This window comes from Tetrahymena thermophila (assembly GCF_000189635.1).
Source record: "Tetrahymena thermophila SB210 genomic scaffold scf_8254460, whole genome shotgun sequence".
NCBI lineage: Eukaryota > Ciliophora > Oligohymenophorea > Hymenostomatida > Tetrahymenidae > Tetrahymena > Tetrahymena thermophila.
Window position 1 is genome coordinate 431543 of NW_002476237.1, and position 15509 is coordinate 447051.

The following is a 15509-nucleotide window of genomic DNA, read 5'->3' on the forward strand; positions in this document are numbered from 1 at the left end:
AAAAGCAAAAAAAGAAATTTAATTTACATCCATTTTTTTAATACTATAAGAAGTAGGATATATAAAGAAATTCACTAAACAATTTATGCAAATAATGAAGTAAAAACTTTTTTGAGAAAAGATTATTTATTTTTAAAATTTCATAAAATTTCATAAAAAATTTAAGAAATAAAATACAATAATTTTATGTAGTTTGTTAATTTTTTAAGAAGATTTAAAATATATTTGAAGATAAATACTTAGAATTTTTTATTTTTATATTTTTATTCTATTTAATTTAATTTTAATAGTTAAATTTCAAAAACTTAAAGTAATAATAGCTAATGATTTATAGATCTTTACATGAATTATATGTACTACATTATAAAAATAACATTTTTTATTTTATATATTTAGAATTGACAAAATTATATGATCATAAAATGCAGTTAAAGATTATTTGGAGACCTTTAATAAATTCTTCCTTTTCTTCTATTGTTTTAGCTTGTAAATCTATTGTTCTGTCATCTAAAACAAGGGAGAATGAAAGATCCTTTTCCATTTAGTTACTTGTTTTAAATCTTTTGAAATTCTCGGTGTTTCTACCATGAATGATATATGGCTAAAATTTGTTTATTGGGAAACTTCTTTTGAGCTCTGGAGATTTATCACCCTTCCAACAAAAGAACCTGAAATCACTTGAAAAAAATATTCTTCTCAATTATCCTTTTGTAGAGTTTTAGCCATATTTTTTCATTATAAATAGTTTTTCATCAAAGTTTTTTAATATTTTTAATAGATTTTCTTCTTCATCAGTTCTTTGGCTATATTAAGCCATTTTGTACTTATTATATTGCAATAACTTTTGCTTTAACTTTTAATCTTTTATTTAAGACATACTAAACTCTGCTTAGTCTTCTTAGTAATCTTCAATATTTGGATTTAATTCGTTAAATTATCTTATATTATTCTCTATATCTTGTGACACATCTCCAACTTCTTCATCTTCATTTTCTCTCTTTATAAAAATTAATTTGAATTTAAATTTGGAATAAAATATTTTACCTTTATTGTTGAAAACTGCTTTTAATTATTCAAGAAAAATCTTTAACTAAGGTCAACAACATTCTATTTAAGAACAGAATCGTGATTTGAAAAGCCTGAAAATATTTGAACTTCTTATTTTTCTTTTTGATTTTGACAATAACTAGCACTTTTTTGTTAAAATTACTCACTATTTTCCTCCATGATTTCAGCTAAACATTTTTACTTTTACCTCTATTCATTCTCTTTAGTAATATTTTTTTCTTGTTCGAAGGAATTCTGATCTTTTTAATTAAAAGGAATAGGGGATTGCAATGTATTATCATATTTATTTTGTTAAGATTCACAATTAATCTCTTAAAACTGAGGAGTCCTTAGTTTTTATTTCTCATAGTCTTACTAGTTATTAGATTAGCTTTCTTAATTATTTACTGAACTAAATATATCATTTTATTATTATTATTGTTATATATTGTAATTACCCTAAGTCAATCTTTTGCTTGAAGGAATGTACTCTTTATCGAGTTCGTATTTAATTTCAGATTTAGATTCTTCTTGTTCTCCTTCTCCATTTCTTTAGTTCTGAATATCAACATCTGAACTAAGAGCATTTTAAGAATAATTTTAAATTACAGGTTAGGAGTTTATTATTAGTTTTGAATTTAAGTCTTCAGGGTCATCCTTAAGCTAATAAATAAGCTATATCTTATTTTTCAAATTTTCAAGGTGATTTTTTTAAGTAAAATAATCGCAATTTTCTGTTGCTGAACCGAATTACATAAGAATAATCTTGTTGTTTAAAGAAGGCTAGTTCTTATAGGACAGTTTGAGATATATTTTGTTTTATGGTAGATTTATGAAATCAAGCTAATCAATATTAATTTGACAAACAGGTATCTCATCAATTATAGTTTATTCTTCGTCTAAAGAATACAAAAGACTTGAGTCGAATGTGAGTTTGAGGCATTGATTATTAAAAGAATAAATTAATTTGCATTTTGCGAATTTTGACTCCTCACTTCTCTGGCTATTTGTTAGATTATCTGATTACTCATTCCCTTTTTTATTGCTATGAGTTCCACTTTTATCAGTTAAATATTCTCTAAACTCTCTATCAGTTAAAAAACTTCTTGCTTTAACATTCCCTACAAAGAATTAATCTTAAGTTTATTATGTTATATTTCTGCTTTCAATATACTAGGCTTAAATATGATCTTAAAATTCATTTTATTCATTCAAAGTTTGTTCTTTTGTCTTAGTGTTTGTAAGTATTTTGTCTGAAGACTCATTTTAGCTCTTTTGATTTTCTTGATAAAGCTATCTATTATCTTAAAATTTCTTTTCAATTTGATTTTGCTATTGAGCATTCTTAATGATTTCTGATCCAGTGCTTGATTGAATCGTAATGTGTCTCTCAATAATCTTGTTAATATTTTCCATGTTTTGAACGCTTTACTTAGAAACAGCTAAATTACTCTAGCTTCCTCTTTGGTTAGAAGCATTATTTTTATATTAATTTTCTACATCAGAATCTGAGTACTAATTTAAGATTATTCTGTTATTTTTTTATTCAAATCTGCTATCTATAATAGGTACACCAACTTTTTATTGAGTTCCATTCTCGTAACTCTGGTTATTACTTTTGTTCATTTAGTGATTAATACTTTACTAATACATATTATCTATTTATAAATTATTGTTTTTGGTTTCTTAAACATTTTAAGCTTCGTCTTAGAAATATTATAGTTATTAATTGTTATGAATTTAAGATGATCTTTAGCTTTCATCAGAATTTTAAAGTTATTCTTCAATTATAGGTAAATTTTCTTATCTAACAGATTAATTTTCAAAGTCATATTAACCTCTACTTTGGTTTTACAAATATTACTTCTTTTATGAAACTCTTATTTAATCTTTTTCAGAAAAAAAGGACTCACCCTAATTGACATAAGTATGACTCTAGTCTATTTGGTATTAAGCTAAGTAATTGTTATTATTAGTGCTAAAAAGCATTGATGGATCTTACTCAGATATATAAAAACTTTATGTATCTTATTTCTATTGACTGCTTATCATAGAATTTAGGTCCTATATTGGCTGAGGATTACATTTATAATTGAATAGTATATTTTCTCCTTACACTTATAATAGTTCATTTTAATCTGTTTAACATTTACTCTTATCTCTAGAATTATTCATAGCTTAAATGTTAGCATCTTTAAATGTCTTAGAGTTATTTAAAGAATTATTTTAATTCTAGATATTTTAGAAGCTGTTTTCATGAGCAAAGCTATCAAAATCTTTATTGCTTTAAGTAGGAGTATTTTGTTTAATAGATAAGTTTTCATAACTCTAATTTTGGATTATCTCTCTTAAATTAATTAAATAAAAATTATTTTAATCAGAAAAACATTAAATAAACTTCAATTATCTAACGATTATGAATATCAATAATGAAAAAATAATAATGCAAATAAAAATGATTGTGAATTTCAAATAAAATTGATAATTTTTATTTTTATGTTTTTTTTAAATTAAAAATCTGAATTAAAATAATTTTTATTTTCTTTGTTTAAAAAAAATTAATCAAATAATGAAATTAAAAAAATAAATTACTGATTTTAGTTGCTTTTATGTTTATTATCATGCTGTCTATCAATACTCTAAGCAGATTAGAAGTTGAATTCAGTTTAGGAATGCAATCCTTTTCTAGATTAAATATCATTTAAGTTTTCAAAGCGTGCAGTTTCTACTCTTTCAGAAGGAAAATATCCTTATTGATACCCATCTGGAGAGTTTAATTTTACACTCTAAATAATATTTTCAAAGTGTTTATTATGGATTTAATAATCTTTTACTAATTATTCTGGATTTTATTTTTAATGATAAAACATCTACTCATTTTATTCTGGCTGAATTTGCGAATAAAAGTATTGGAAATTTGTTTTGTTTTCATCTAGGTCAGCTATCTCTGGCATGTTTTAGGTAAAGTCTTTATGATCATCTTGTTTTTTATTGCTCAAAAAAACACTGTTAATATCGCTTTTGTTATTTTTCTAATCAGAATTAAACTTTCTACAATGATAAAATTTTGGTTCTTGATAATTTTGTTAGATATTAGCTATAGAATTAAACTAATTACTTTCTAATTCTTAATCCTTTTAAGAATCTTCATTGCAAGCAGAATATCTTGAACTATGGTTACTTTCAGTAAGTTTTTTCTTTTGACTATTCATGATATTTGCCCAAGGCCTATTGCTTTTTAGGCTCTCTTCTAACTTCTCATCATGTGGATAATTTGGGTTTGAAAAATTATTCTATGGTGTTCTTTTTATCATATCTTCTTCGTCTTAGCTTTATTCTCTTTCCAAATCAGCTTGAATTTTATTATTATTGTTATCATTTGATGTATTTTATGGAAGAGGTTATGTAAATTTACCCTCTAAGTTGAAGGGTGGATTTAACTTATAATCAAGCTATGAATCTTTATTATTTAAAATTTCTTAAACTTAAACTGAAGGAATTTATTATTAAGAATTAGTTTTTTAGGCTTAACACTCATTAATTTTGTTATGACACATTTCGATTGTAAATTAATTGTTTTTATTCTCATAATATGGAGATTTTTAAGTGTATAGCGATTAGTTTCTTTAATGGCGGTTGTATGAAGGAACTACTTTTTTATATTGATCTAAATTGATTTCTTTATCCTATTTATGATTATCATTATACCAATTTTTCTAGTCATTCTACTTATCAGCATACATACTGTATGGAGTAGTAGAACTTTATGACTTATTGCTTGAAATCGCATTTAAATCTTATGGATAGTATGAATTATTATTTTCAATTATTAAATTTGTTGGAGTTTAATAGGAGTAAATATTCTATTAGTCTTCTGCTTACTAAGTTTAATATCCAACTTAGCTTTATTTGTTTGGAGTCAAATATTGATTTGTGATATTTGAATTGCTTGGTTAGCAGTAAAAATCATTATTTTGATACTTTTTATGCTCTTGGGGATTATCAGCTTACTTAAAATCAGTAAAGTGCTTACTCTGATAAAAAGGTAGTCTGCTAGCTGGTAAAATTTCTCTCTCTTATTAGCTCTGATTTTCAATTTCAATGATCTCTGGTAAATCTAAAGGTTTATTCCTAACATAGGATAGAAGCTATGAAGCAGAATTACTTCTCCTTAAATTTAAAATTTTAGAAGCACGGTTAGGGTCATAGTAAATAGAAGGCTTATATTTAGTGTGTACATTCTTTAAATCTTTTAGGTCATTCATCTCAATACCTATATCAGTAATTTTTCTTTTAATTGAATCTATGCCTTTCATGTTTTTTGATTGATCCCAATTATTTTGTTTGATAAGTGATTAAATAAAGAATATTTCCCTATTTTTTTCTCTTTTTAAATCTTCAATCATCATTTTAAAGTATTTTTATCTTACTAAATCTACTTCAAGCAATCTATTTTCTAACATTTAGATTTGAATTTCTAAATTTTATTTGATACATTCAAATTATAATTATAAGTCTAAGTTAGAATTTTGTTAAGGCGCATACATATCTTGGTTTAGTTATTGATTTTATGTGCTTCTATTGCTTGATATTTAATTGCCTGCAAAGTCATGATCAAATGGTATAGCTTGAGAATAATTAATTTCTTCAGCATTAGAGCTTGTAGAGTGTCTTTTTAGTTACTGATTACTATCTTTATAACCATTGTTATACTTCTGTGAATCTTAGAAAGTAGATAAATCTATTGTTTATTCTTTATAAATATATTTATTTTTATTCAAAGAATATAAACAAGCATACCTTAAGACTATATTTTGTTTTATCCAACAGGAGTTTAGAATTATTTTCCATAGTCTGCATTCCCTAAATTTTTTTCAGCTAAGTCTAAAGGTGTAACAATATTATTTTTTTTGCTTACTTAAAGAACTTATTTTGGTTATGTTATTGATAAATTGTTGTTTTTGAGTGAATTAGGAGTTTTTAAGCTATTTAGCAGGCTTTCTTTCTAAACAGGATCATTTGCAAAACAATTATCAATAACTTAGCTAACTTTATTGTACTCTGATTCAACCGATATCTAGCAAGGCTGGTAAAAAGGAGCTTCTTTTACTGTGGAAATGGTAGATGATTTATTTGAGAATCCATCATTTCTATTCAAAAAGCATTCACTAATTTCTTATTTTTTTGATGATAAAATAAGTTAATAAGATTTTATAAAAACTATATACTGTCATAAGAATTTGGGATATAGTAATGAGAACTTTGGTAGGGAGAGACCGGCGATATTTGAGAAACAGCAACTATTTTATCATAAAAAATAATATTAAATTTAAATTTTTTTGCTTAGTTCTACTTTTATATTTAAGAATTATTAATATAGCTTAGATATTCTTAATATCAAAAATAAATAAAAATGTTAATTATTTTATTGTTTTACTCTGACTTCCTGTTGCTATCGTAAGCGGATTAGCATTTGCACCTGAACTGTTTAAATTTGTAAAGTGTTTGCTCATTTTCTTATCTTAGCACTTATATTTTACTTTTTTTATGATTTAATTAATATTTTGCAATTATGAAATATTAGCTCAAATAGCGAGTATTTAAAGATGCAAATTATTATTTCTAATAATTAATTAATTATTTTTTATAATTTATGAAAAGATACAATCTAATAAGATTCATTGAATTAAAGATACCAAAAAAGATACTTCTACTTATTTTCACTGAAATTTTTAAATTGTCTATTATTTGCTATCTACTAAAAAATATAATAAATAAATAAATACTATCTTTTTTAAAATATAAGCATTAATTTCATTATTATAAATTATTTTATTAATTTATTAAGACAAGTACGTACGATAAAATTCCATTGTTTGGTATAAAAAGGATATTTCATATTTAATATAATAATTTAAACAAAAGAAATAAATTATAATTTATCGATGATTATAAATATAATATTTAAATTATATTAATCTCTCAAAATTAATAAATGAATTAAATAAATAATTAGCTATTCTTTATCACGTAAATGATCTAACATGTTCTTTTGATTTCATTTTATTTAAAATTAATTTATAGAAATAACACTTAGGATTTTTATTTTAAAATATTTTTGAATTTCTTAGATTAAATATTTTTACTTTTAATATTTTATTTTAAAGTGATTAAATAAAAAAGAATGATTTTAATTAGCAATTTTAGAAAGCTAGTTATCGTTAATGTGGATAAATTCAATAATTAAAAAAATAAATCCTAAGACAATTTCTAATTGATTCAAACATTGGTTAACTACTTTACTAAATACTTAAGCAAGAGTTTCTAAAAAATGAAGTAAGCAAAATGAACCAATAATATATTTAAATTAATCTATTTATTAATCAGAACTCTATTTAAAACATTAATATTATGATTAAAGAATGAAAATTTAATTCTATAAATTTTTATTTAGATATTACCAATATGCTTATTTGTAGGATTGATTGATTGATTAGAAAATTAATGAATAAATGAATACTACTCGTTATTGAAAATGAGCCATGAAAAGATGAAGATAAATAAGTGAAAATAGTAAGACTTATTCACTAGTGAAGCGATGAATAAAATAATGAATGAATGAAGAACAAAAAAATTATAAATTGTTTATTTATCAAAAAATAAATCAAAAGTAGGTAAAAAATGCTTAGAGTCAAATTGCTAATTTTAAATTACAATTATCAATTAATTATTGATAACCAAGATTTGTGTTTGAATTATAATCTATAATAATTAGAATAAAACAAATCTTGTTATTTTTTAATATTTTTTAGAGCTGCAACTTATAATTAATTAAAAATACCATAAAAAAGGATAAATAACTAATGGGAAGCTCTGCAAGCCAACAAAATACTAAACAAGTCAAAATAAAATCATAAATAAGCAACTTTAGTAAGTAAAGAGAAGAGAGCCCAGAACATTTACAGTAAAGAAAATCAGTGAATGGAACTCCAAAAATTGGATATTAGAATTCACCAAATGCCAAAAGGAGCCCTCTTCTAAAAAGCTCAGAAAGAGTGCTAGAAATATTCTCTCCTAATTTAAATGACAAGCATTGTGGATAATCATCAGTTCAAGCAAGCGAAATAAGCGAGCAAGATCAAAGTTAAATAAATAATGTTTTTAGACCTAGAAAAGTCTCTAGATTTTAGGAATAAAAGTTAAATAATGATATTCATGTTAGCAATTTAAAAGATCATATTCCTCTGAGCTCTCGAAATGATATTGTTTAAATTTAAAAGGACGTTTAGACTTAAAGATCTATATAGATAAATGACAGTAAACGAAACACAATAAAGTTAAATTTAGACTCTAATATTGATGATAATAATTAAATTCATAGTTTGAAAGACCATGATGGTGGTTTTTAATTTCATAATGACAATGATTTTCATTCCAAATACAGTAATAATGACACACTGAGGCCACATACTGACAGAGCCATTAACTCTAATATTTTATCTCATATTTAATAGTTTGGACAAAAGCTGACTAATATGAGAATTAAAAATGAACAGAATTTATTTTCAAATGAGTCAGATATTTTCTTTAGAAAAAAAGATTACCAAAAAGAAGATGAGGTAATTAAAAAAAATTTCGCTAATTTGCTTAATTAATTTAACTTATACCTTAAGCATTGTTACAATTACACAATCAAAAAAATAAAGGTATTTTGTGGATAAGAATATTTTATAATCTGTCAATCAAATCCAATCAAATTTATTTGTTTCTAAGTCATGAAATTTATAGTTTAAACTTACAGCTTTTATTTTTTAACTTGAAATTTAAAGATTAAATTTATTTAGAAATTATTTTTAAAAAAAGAAAAATTTAACTAAGATTAGTAATTCTTAGTAAGGAACATAGATTGTTAATAACATGCATTCATAAACTATGACTGATCTTAATTAAAAGAAGCCAAATAGTTTGCAGGAGATTTCTAAGAGTTTATAAAAAAGCTCATAATCAGTGAGTTAGCTTGAAAGTAATTAAAACTAATCAGGTCTTGAATAAATTAACGGAGATTTATTCAAGCATGAAGTTATTTAAATTTCTAAAAGTAAAAATAACAAAGAATTCTTTAAGAAAGGAAACGTGTATCTTTTGGTCTAGGACGAAAATAGTAGTCTGTAAAAGAAGTTGAGTAAGAATGACCAAGAAAATATAATTTCTGACTTAATTACAAATAATATTAGTATTACAGATTTTTTAGTGAGCGAAAAAGAAGACATTCAAGAATAAATTCTTATCAATCAATAAAAGAAGAAGCTTTTGTTGCAATAATAGTAAATGCAAGAGAGTAAAGTCAAATAAAAAACAAAAAGAAATTATAGAATTGAATATGATAATCAACAGCAGTCTTCAAGCTCACTAAGCGATATTCAAAACTAAGAGATTTTGAATAAAAGTTTAATCACACAGCAGATGAATAATCTATCCTAAACCTAACTATAGAAAAATATAATAATTTCATATAATTAAGAATGGGAATAAATGAGAAGCAGAGGAGCTTTTCAATCAAGTGTAAATTGAATAACATAAATAAATAAATAAACTTTTTAAATTTTAACATAAACTAAGTGAATAATCAGATAGATAGATAGAAAAATAACAAAAAAAAGTTAAAAAGCGTTTAACAAAATTAAAAATAAATTACAAAAAAGAATGACAAAAAATTAGAAATCATATTTTCATTTGAAATATAATGGTTTTAATTTATATTGTCAAATAATATTATATTACAAAATTATATTAATATATTTCGCAATTAAACTTATAAGTAATAATCACCTCTTCCATATTTGAATATATAATTTCACATTATTTTAAAGCTCTTAAACAAAAAACAATAAATTATCTCAAAATTAAAAAACCTATAAATATGCAAATCATCCAGCTGGTACTTCATATAAAAAGAATTATATGCAAATTTTAGATCATTTTTACTTAAGCTTTAAATATTTGTTGTTATTGGTTTATATTATGGTATTGTATAAAGTTTTTTACTCGTGAAAAAAACATTCTATTACAGAAAGTGTTTAGAAATTATTGAATTTTATTTTCAAATTGTAAATCATATAACTTAATAGTTTTTTTTCCATCAATTTAATTTTAAAATTAATATCACAACCAAACAATTTTTATGATAAAAATAATAAACGCTTGAAATATTTACTGAATTCTGGTATATAAAACATTCATATAAGAAATATGTTTAATGTCACCTTTATTAATGAAAGTATACAGAATATTTTAATTATAAAAATATTTACAGTGAAAAAATTAGAGTTGCTTTTAGATAATTAATTATAAATACTAAATATACAACCTAATTTAAAAGAAATTATTTCAAAAAAATTGAAAAGTTTTTTTGCTAATAATTACTCAATATCAAAAAAAATAATAAAGATTTATGATTCGATATTTTTTTCTTTATATTATTATTCTAATACTTATACTTAGCTTATTATTCTTTATGTATTATTTAGAATAGTAATAGGATGATAAAATATATATTAATCAAACAAAACTCACATTAATTAATATTATCATTTAAATGAAAAAGATTAATTAAAATTTATTAAAATAATTTATTTATTTGATAAAATAAGGATTTAAGGTTATTTTAAAAATATTTTTTTTTTATTTTTAAATATTTTATTAAATATGGATTATTTTAAAAAATATTAGCTTTAACTTAAGCATTAAAAATAAATTAAAAAAATGTTTTAAAAAATAAAAGTGAGTATTTCTGAGTTAATTAAAAATAGTTGGTAGAGGATGGATACTAAAATCAAATATAAGATTTATTAATGAAATAAATTGAAATAAAAGTTAAATAGCTGATAGTGATTTGTATTCATTGAGTTGTTTGGAATTAAAATGAAAGCAATAAGAAATTTTATAACTTAAGAATTACTTTATAAAAATTTAAGATGTTTTATAAATGAAATGCATGCTATTGTATAGATGCTTGTCATGCATATTTATTTGATTGTTTGATTTTTAGGGTTTGATTGATTGATTATTTGCTTGTTTGTTTGTTTATTAGCTTTTTATTTAATAAGAAAAATAATAACAATTATTGCATTCAATAGTTTCTCTGAAATAATTAGTAAATAAATAGATAACTTTTCAATTAATAACAAAAAAGATTATCAAAAAATATTAAAACAGCAAACACAAAATAACATAGAAGAACAGTTTTTACAAGAATGAATCTCGATAGTATTTTTGAATGGTAGAATGAATAATATAATTTTAATCTAGTTTAAAATATCAATTAAGCATAAGTCAGAAAAGATGGTGTTTTTAATAAATCTATTAGACTAAATTGTCTCATACTTGCTTAATTGAAAGAATTTTAGAGGCCAATGGCTAACTAACAAATTAATTAATTATAAAACATAATAATTATTATTAAATTTGCTAATTATATTTCTATGAATATAGGATTTTAAAGTAGCCTATTAATTATCCAGGTAAGCATTAGGATTCACAACCCAGAACTAATCCTGCTTATAAGCCACTAGAAGCCAAAGCTCAAGTATGATGCAGTTCTTAAATAAAATATATAAAACTCATGTTAATTTTAGCAGAGTGAAAATTGCAAATTAATTGCATTACAGTTAGAGAAAAGCAAAACTCATTAATTTCTATTTAATATAAATAGTTCCATATTATATTTAAAGCCACTGGTGAATATATTAGAGAAAAGATGCTTGATGGAAAGGTAAATTTAATTATTATAATATAAATTGGAAATTATTTCTTTGTTTTAAATAAGATGTCAAATTATTAAAATCAAAAAACAATTAATTTATTTTACCGTTGCAGATGAATAATAAAATAATATAAATTAATAAAATAAAGGGTGTTAACATGAGAGATTTTGGTGCATTCACTTTTGAAATATTTTCAGATACAGTAAAACCTGCTTAACATTCCAATTTCGATATTGCCAAGGACTTAGATGAATAGCGTGCTGATCGTAAGCATGTTCACAGAATTAGGTAAATTTAATTTCATTTTATGAAACCTTCAAAGTTAATATAAATCTAATTTAAATAATAGACCTTGCTTCGTACCCGATAAAAAATTCAGATATTCCCTCGCTCGTTATGCTGGAAAAGAAGAAATTTCTGGTAATAATAAAAATATATTTTAAATGGATAAAAGAAATAATAAAAATGTTTATTTTTATTGTTTGATATATAGCTAGTTCTTTATAAAATTTAGCTTATCAAATTATTATTTCGCACAATAATTCCAAATAAATAAATAAAAAAATATGAAAATTTGAATTAAAAATGGTTGCTGGCTCATCTTATTTTAGCAATTTAACTTTCTTCATTTATATTTTTTAATGAATAATATGAATTATATTAAAATTAATATCTTTTATTAATTCAATTTTTTTATAAAAATAGCTCCAAAGAGTCAACACTCTATTTATCAAAAGGGTTTTGGTATGATGTTCTGCAATGCTGGACCTATTGCTGCTTCTTGGTAATTTAATATAATTTATCAATTGGAAATAATTTTTATTAACAAATTATTTACAAAAAAAATAAAATAAAGTTATCTTGGTAAAGATGTTGTCTCAAGTGCTCATAATGCATTCATTTAGGCCGTCTCCGATCTTACAACCTTAGGTAAAATATAGCTTATCAACACAATATGAATTAAATAAATGTTTTAATAATTAGGACATGGATTAAATATTGATTTTGGCTTCGTGAAAGTCTACGTATAAGATAGAGATTTAAGATATAGTTACAACTAAAATTTTGCAAATACATTGAATAACAAAAACTTTGAATACAGAGTAAATAAATTACATCACTATTTTATAATGTATTGATAAATTATTAAATATAAAAACAGCTCAGAAAATCTGATACTCCTACTTCAGAACACTGGAACACAACTTACGAATCAAAATGGGCTAAATCTTCGTAAATTAGAATTGAATTAATAAATTTATTAAAAATAATTTATCTAAAAAAATAGACTTAATAGTTTGTTGAAAAGACCCAACAGCAACTAGGTTAGAAACTATTATGAAAAGACCTTAGCTTTAAAGATTATGTCATTGGATTTGAGTACTGCTGAATAAACCAACTATTCTAGAATCAAGCCTAAACCACAATAATTGCCTCCCCTCAAAAAGTGAAATAACTAGTTGAGTTAATTAAAAAGGAAGATAACTTTATAGTGAACATATCTTTCTATTTATAAATGAAATCATTCAATTTAATAAATGGATTTATCCTCTTCATATATAAAAATATATAAATAAATTTGTAATTTGTATACCAATAATATAAGTAAGTTAGTAAAAATCTGTCTGTTTTTACACACTCTTTATAAATAAAACAAATTCTTCTTTTAGAAATCTTATTATCAATTCCCCTGTCATATTATAAGCAATATCTATATAATTTGAATTCAAAAATAAGTTTACTTAATTAAACAAATTAACAAATTTAAATGACAAAGCTAAAATAACAAACATTTTTAATCAGTTATATTTTATTTATTCAATATACTTTTAAAAAAAGTACTTAATATTATAATAACTTATAATCATACTGAGTTATTTACCAATAAATATTTATTTAAAATTGAAGATGAATTAATGTTCAGTTATCAAGAATCATTTTTAATAAAAGAAATTAATCCTAATTAAAATAGTTTGTCTTAAAAAAAATAGCCACTTTTTTATTTTTTCATAATTTTAAGCATTAAATTTTACTAATTGTATTCATTTTTATATTAAAATATATTTAGATTCTTGTTTTTTCTCAAAAAAAAATTTTATTCTCAAAATAAAAAATGAATGAAAACCTCAATAAATCTAAAATTTTTTGAATTTGCAGGTTGCGAGTTAACGAGGTTTTACGGTATTTAAATTTACTTCCTAATCTCTTTTAGACTGTTTAATTTGATAGGAGTAAGTAACTCTATTAGATATTTTTAATAATTCTTGATTTCCAGTAATACTTCTCAAAATAATTCTAAAATTTTGTAAAATATTCTATATTAATATTATGAAAATTATAAAAACTGATCCCTAAACTTTATTCTAATAATTTTAATTATTTTTTTCTTATAATTTATATCAAGATAAGTAAAAATAGAAAGTAAATTACTATTTACTTTATTTTTCTTTAGGCTTTACTTACTACTTTTATTCATATATATCTTGTTTGATTGCATACACTTTTTTTTAGATCAATAAATCTAATTTTTAAATTCAAATATTGAAGTAAATTTGTATTATTTATACTTATTTATTCTTTTTAACTTTAGCAAAAACTATTAAGATTTAAATCTAAAAGTGTATTAGAACGTCTTTAAACTAATAAAAAAGTATTTTACTGATGGGATCATATGCTAAAATCTTTAAATATTAAAAATAAAATATGTAGACTTTAAACAGTATATGAAAAAAAATAATTACATTTTTGCAAATTTATTTGATGTTTATAAAAATTAAGGATTTGAATCTAAAATTAATATCAAATCTAACAAGCAACTTTTTTCCATAAATTTTCCTAATGCATTTTTTATATTAATAAGAAATCTTTCATGTAAATTTCATATTATTTATTATATCCAATATGTTAATTATTATTAATTCTGACTAACTTTATTAAAAATAAATTAGTTTAAATTCTCGATTGATATTATCATTATGAGTAAATAAATAAGAATAAATTATTGCTTTCAATTTCAGTAACAAAAGGTAAATCTTAAAAGAGTCTTTTTATTAAATTAAATTGTAAAAAAGTCACAATTTTTATTCAGTTGCCCGTTTTGACAAAATTAAATTTGTAATTTTAGAAGATCACAAAATAAAAAATTCAACAATAATTGATTACAATTTTTTACTAAATTGTAATTTTATTGAGACAAATTTATTTTAAGTTATTTGCTTGATTTTTCAAGCTTGCGAGAGACTTTAAAAGAAATGTAGAGTTATATGAGTCTAAACATAATATATTGTATGTTGAAAACTACTAGAGTATTTATACATTTGAAAATTACTGATAACCGAAGTATTAAAATTAATAAATAGATTACATTCACTCTGTTTGAGAAGAGTATCGCCTAGTAAAACTTATGGATATAAGAAGCTTTTCTTTAATAAATAAATTAAGAATTTATGGATGGATATAGAGGTAGGGATTTGTATGAAAAAATACAAACATATAAAATAGTAAAATTTATATAAAGAGTATTATTAGAATTTATGGATATTACCATAACTTGTAAAGACTTTTTCAGTCATATTCATTACACTTCTTTATCAAAGATTTTTTTATAAACAATCAATAATCCTTTCAATCAAAAAATAATAAATAAAACAAGAGAACCTAAAAGATAACAAAAATTTAATTATAAAAAAACAATTCAAA

The 15509-nt window shown here is 22.3% G+C and overlaps 4 protein-coding genes across 4 annotated transcripts; 3 read left to right on the top strand and 1 right to left on the bottom strand. All coding sequences in view use genetic code 6, as the record gives it.

Moving 5' to 3' along the window:
* Positions 1–415: 415 nt before the first annotated feature.
* TTHERM_00348410 (hypothetical protein) lies at positions 416–6560 on the bottom strand (the record flags this gene model as incomplete). The annotated part of the gene is made up of 6 exons (XM_001022996.3): positions 416–997; positions 1045–3394; positions 3640–5800; positions 5848–6222; positions 6276–6347; positions 6485–6560. 6 exons carry the CDS (start codon positions 6558–6560, stop codon positions 416–418), a joined length of 5616 nt encoding a protein of 1871 aa, XP_001022996.3.
* Positions 6561–7231: 671 nt separating this feature from the next.
* Positions 7232–7532, top strand: TTHERM_000348399 (hypothetical protein; the record flags this gene model as incomplete). The annotated part of the gene is made up of 2 exons (XM_012799530.1): positions 7232–7383; positions 7502–7532. The coding sequence occupies 2 exons, from the start codon at positions 7232–7234 to the stop codon at positions 7530–7532; spliced, it is 183 nt and encodes a 60-aa protein (XP_012654984.1).
* Positions 7533–7910: 378 nt separating this feature from the next.
* TTHERM_00348400 (hypothetical protein) lies at positions 7911–9618 on the top strand (the record flags this gene model as incomplete). The annotated part of the gene is made up of 2 exons (XM_001022995.3): positions 7911–8666; positions 8911–9618. The coding sequence occupies 2 exons, from the start codon at positions 7911–7913 to the stop codon at positions 9616–9618; spliced, it is 1464 nt and encodes a 487-aa protein (XP_001022995.2).
* Positions 9619–11300: 1682 nt separating this feature from the next.
* TTHERM_00348390 (hypothetical protein) lies at positions 11301–13261 on the top strand (the record flags this gene model as incomplete). Its single annotated transcript, XM_001022994.2, has 10 exons — positions 11301–11326; positions 11539–11632; positions 11759–11818; positions 11959–12098; positions 12160–12230; positions 12516–12594; positions 12667–12740; positions 12795–12913; positions 12973–13043; positions 13099–13261. 10 exons carry the CDS (start codon positions 11301–11303, stop codon positions 13259–13261), a joined length of 897 nt encoding a protein of 298 aa, XP_001022994.2.
* Positions 13262–15509: the final 2248 nt, after the last annotated feature.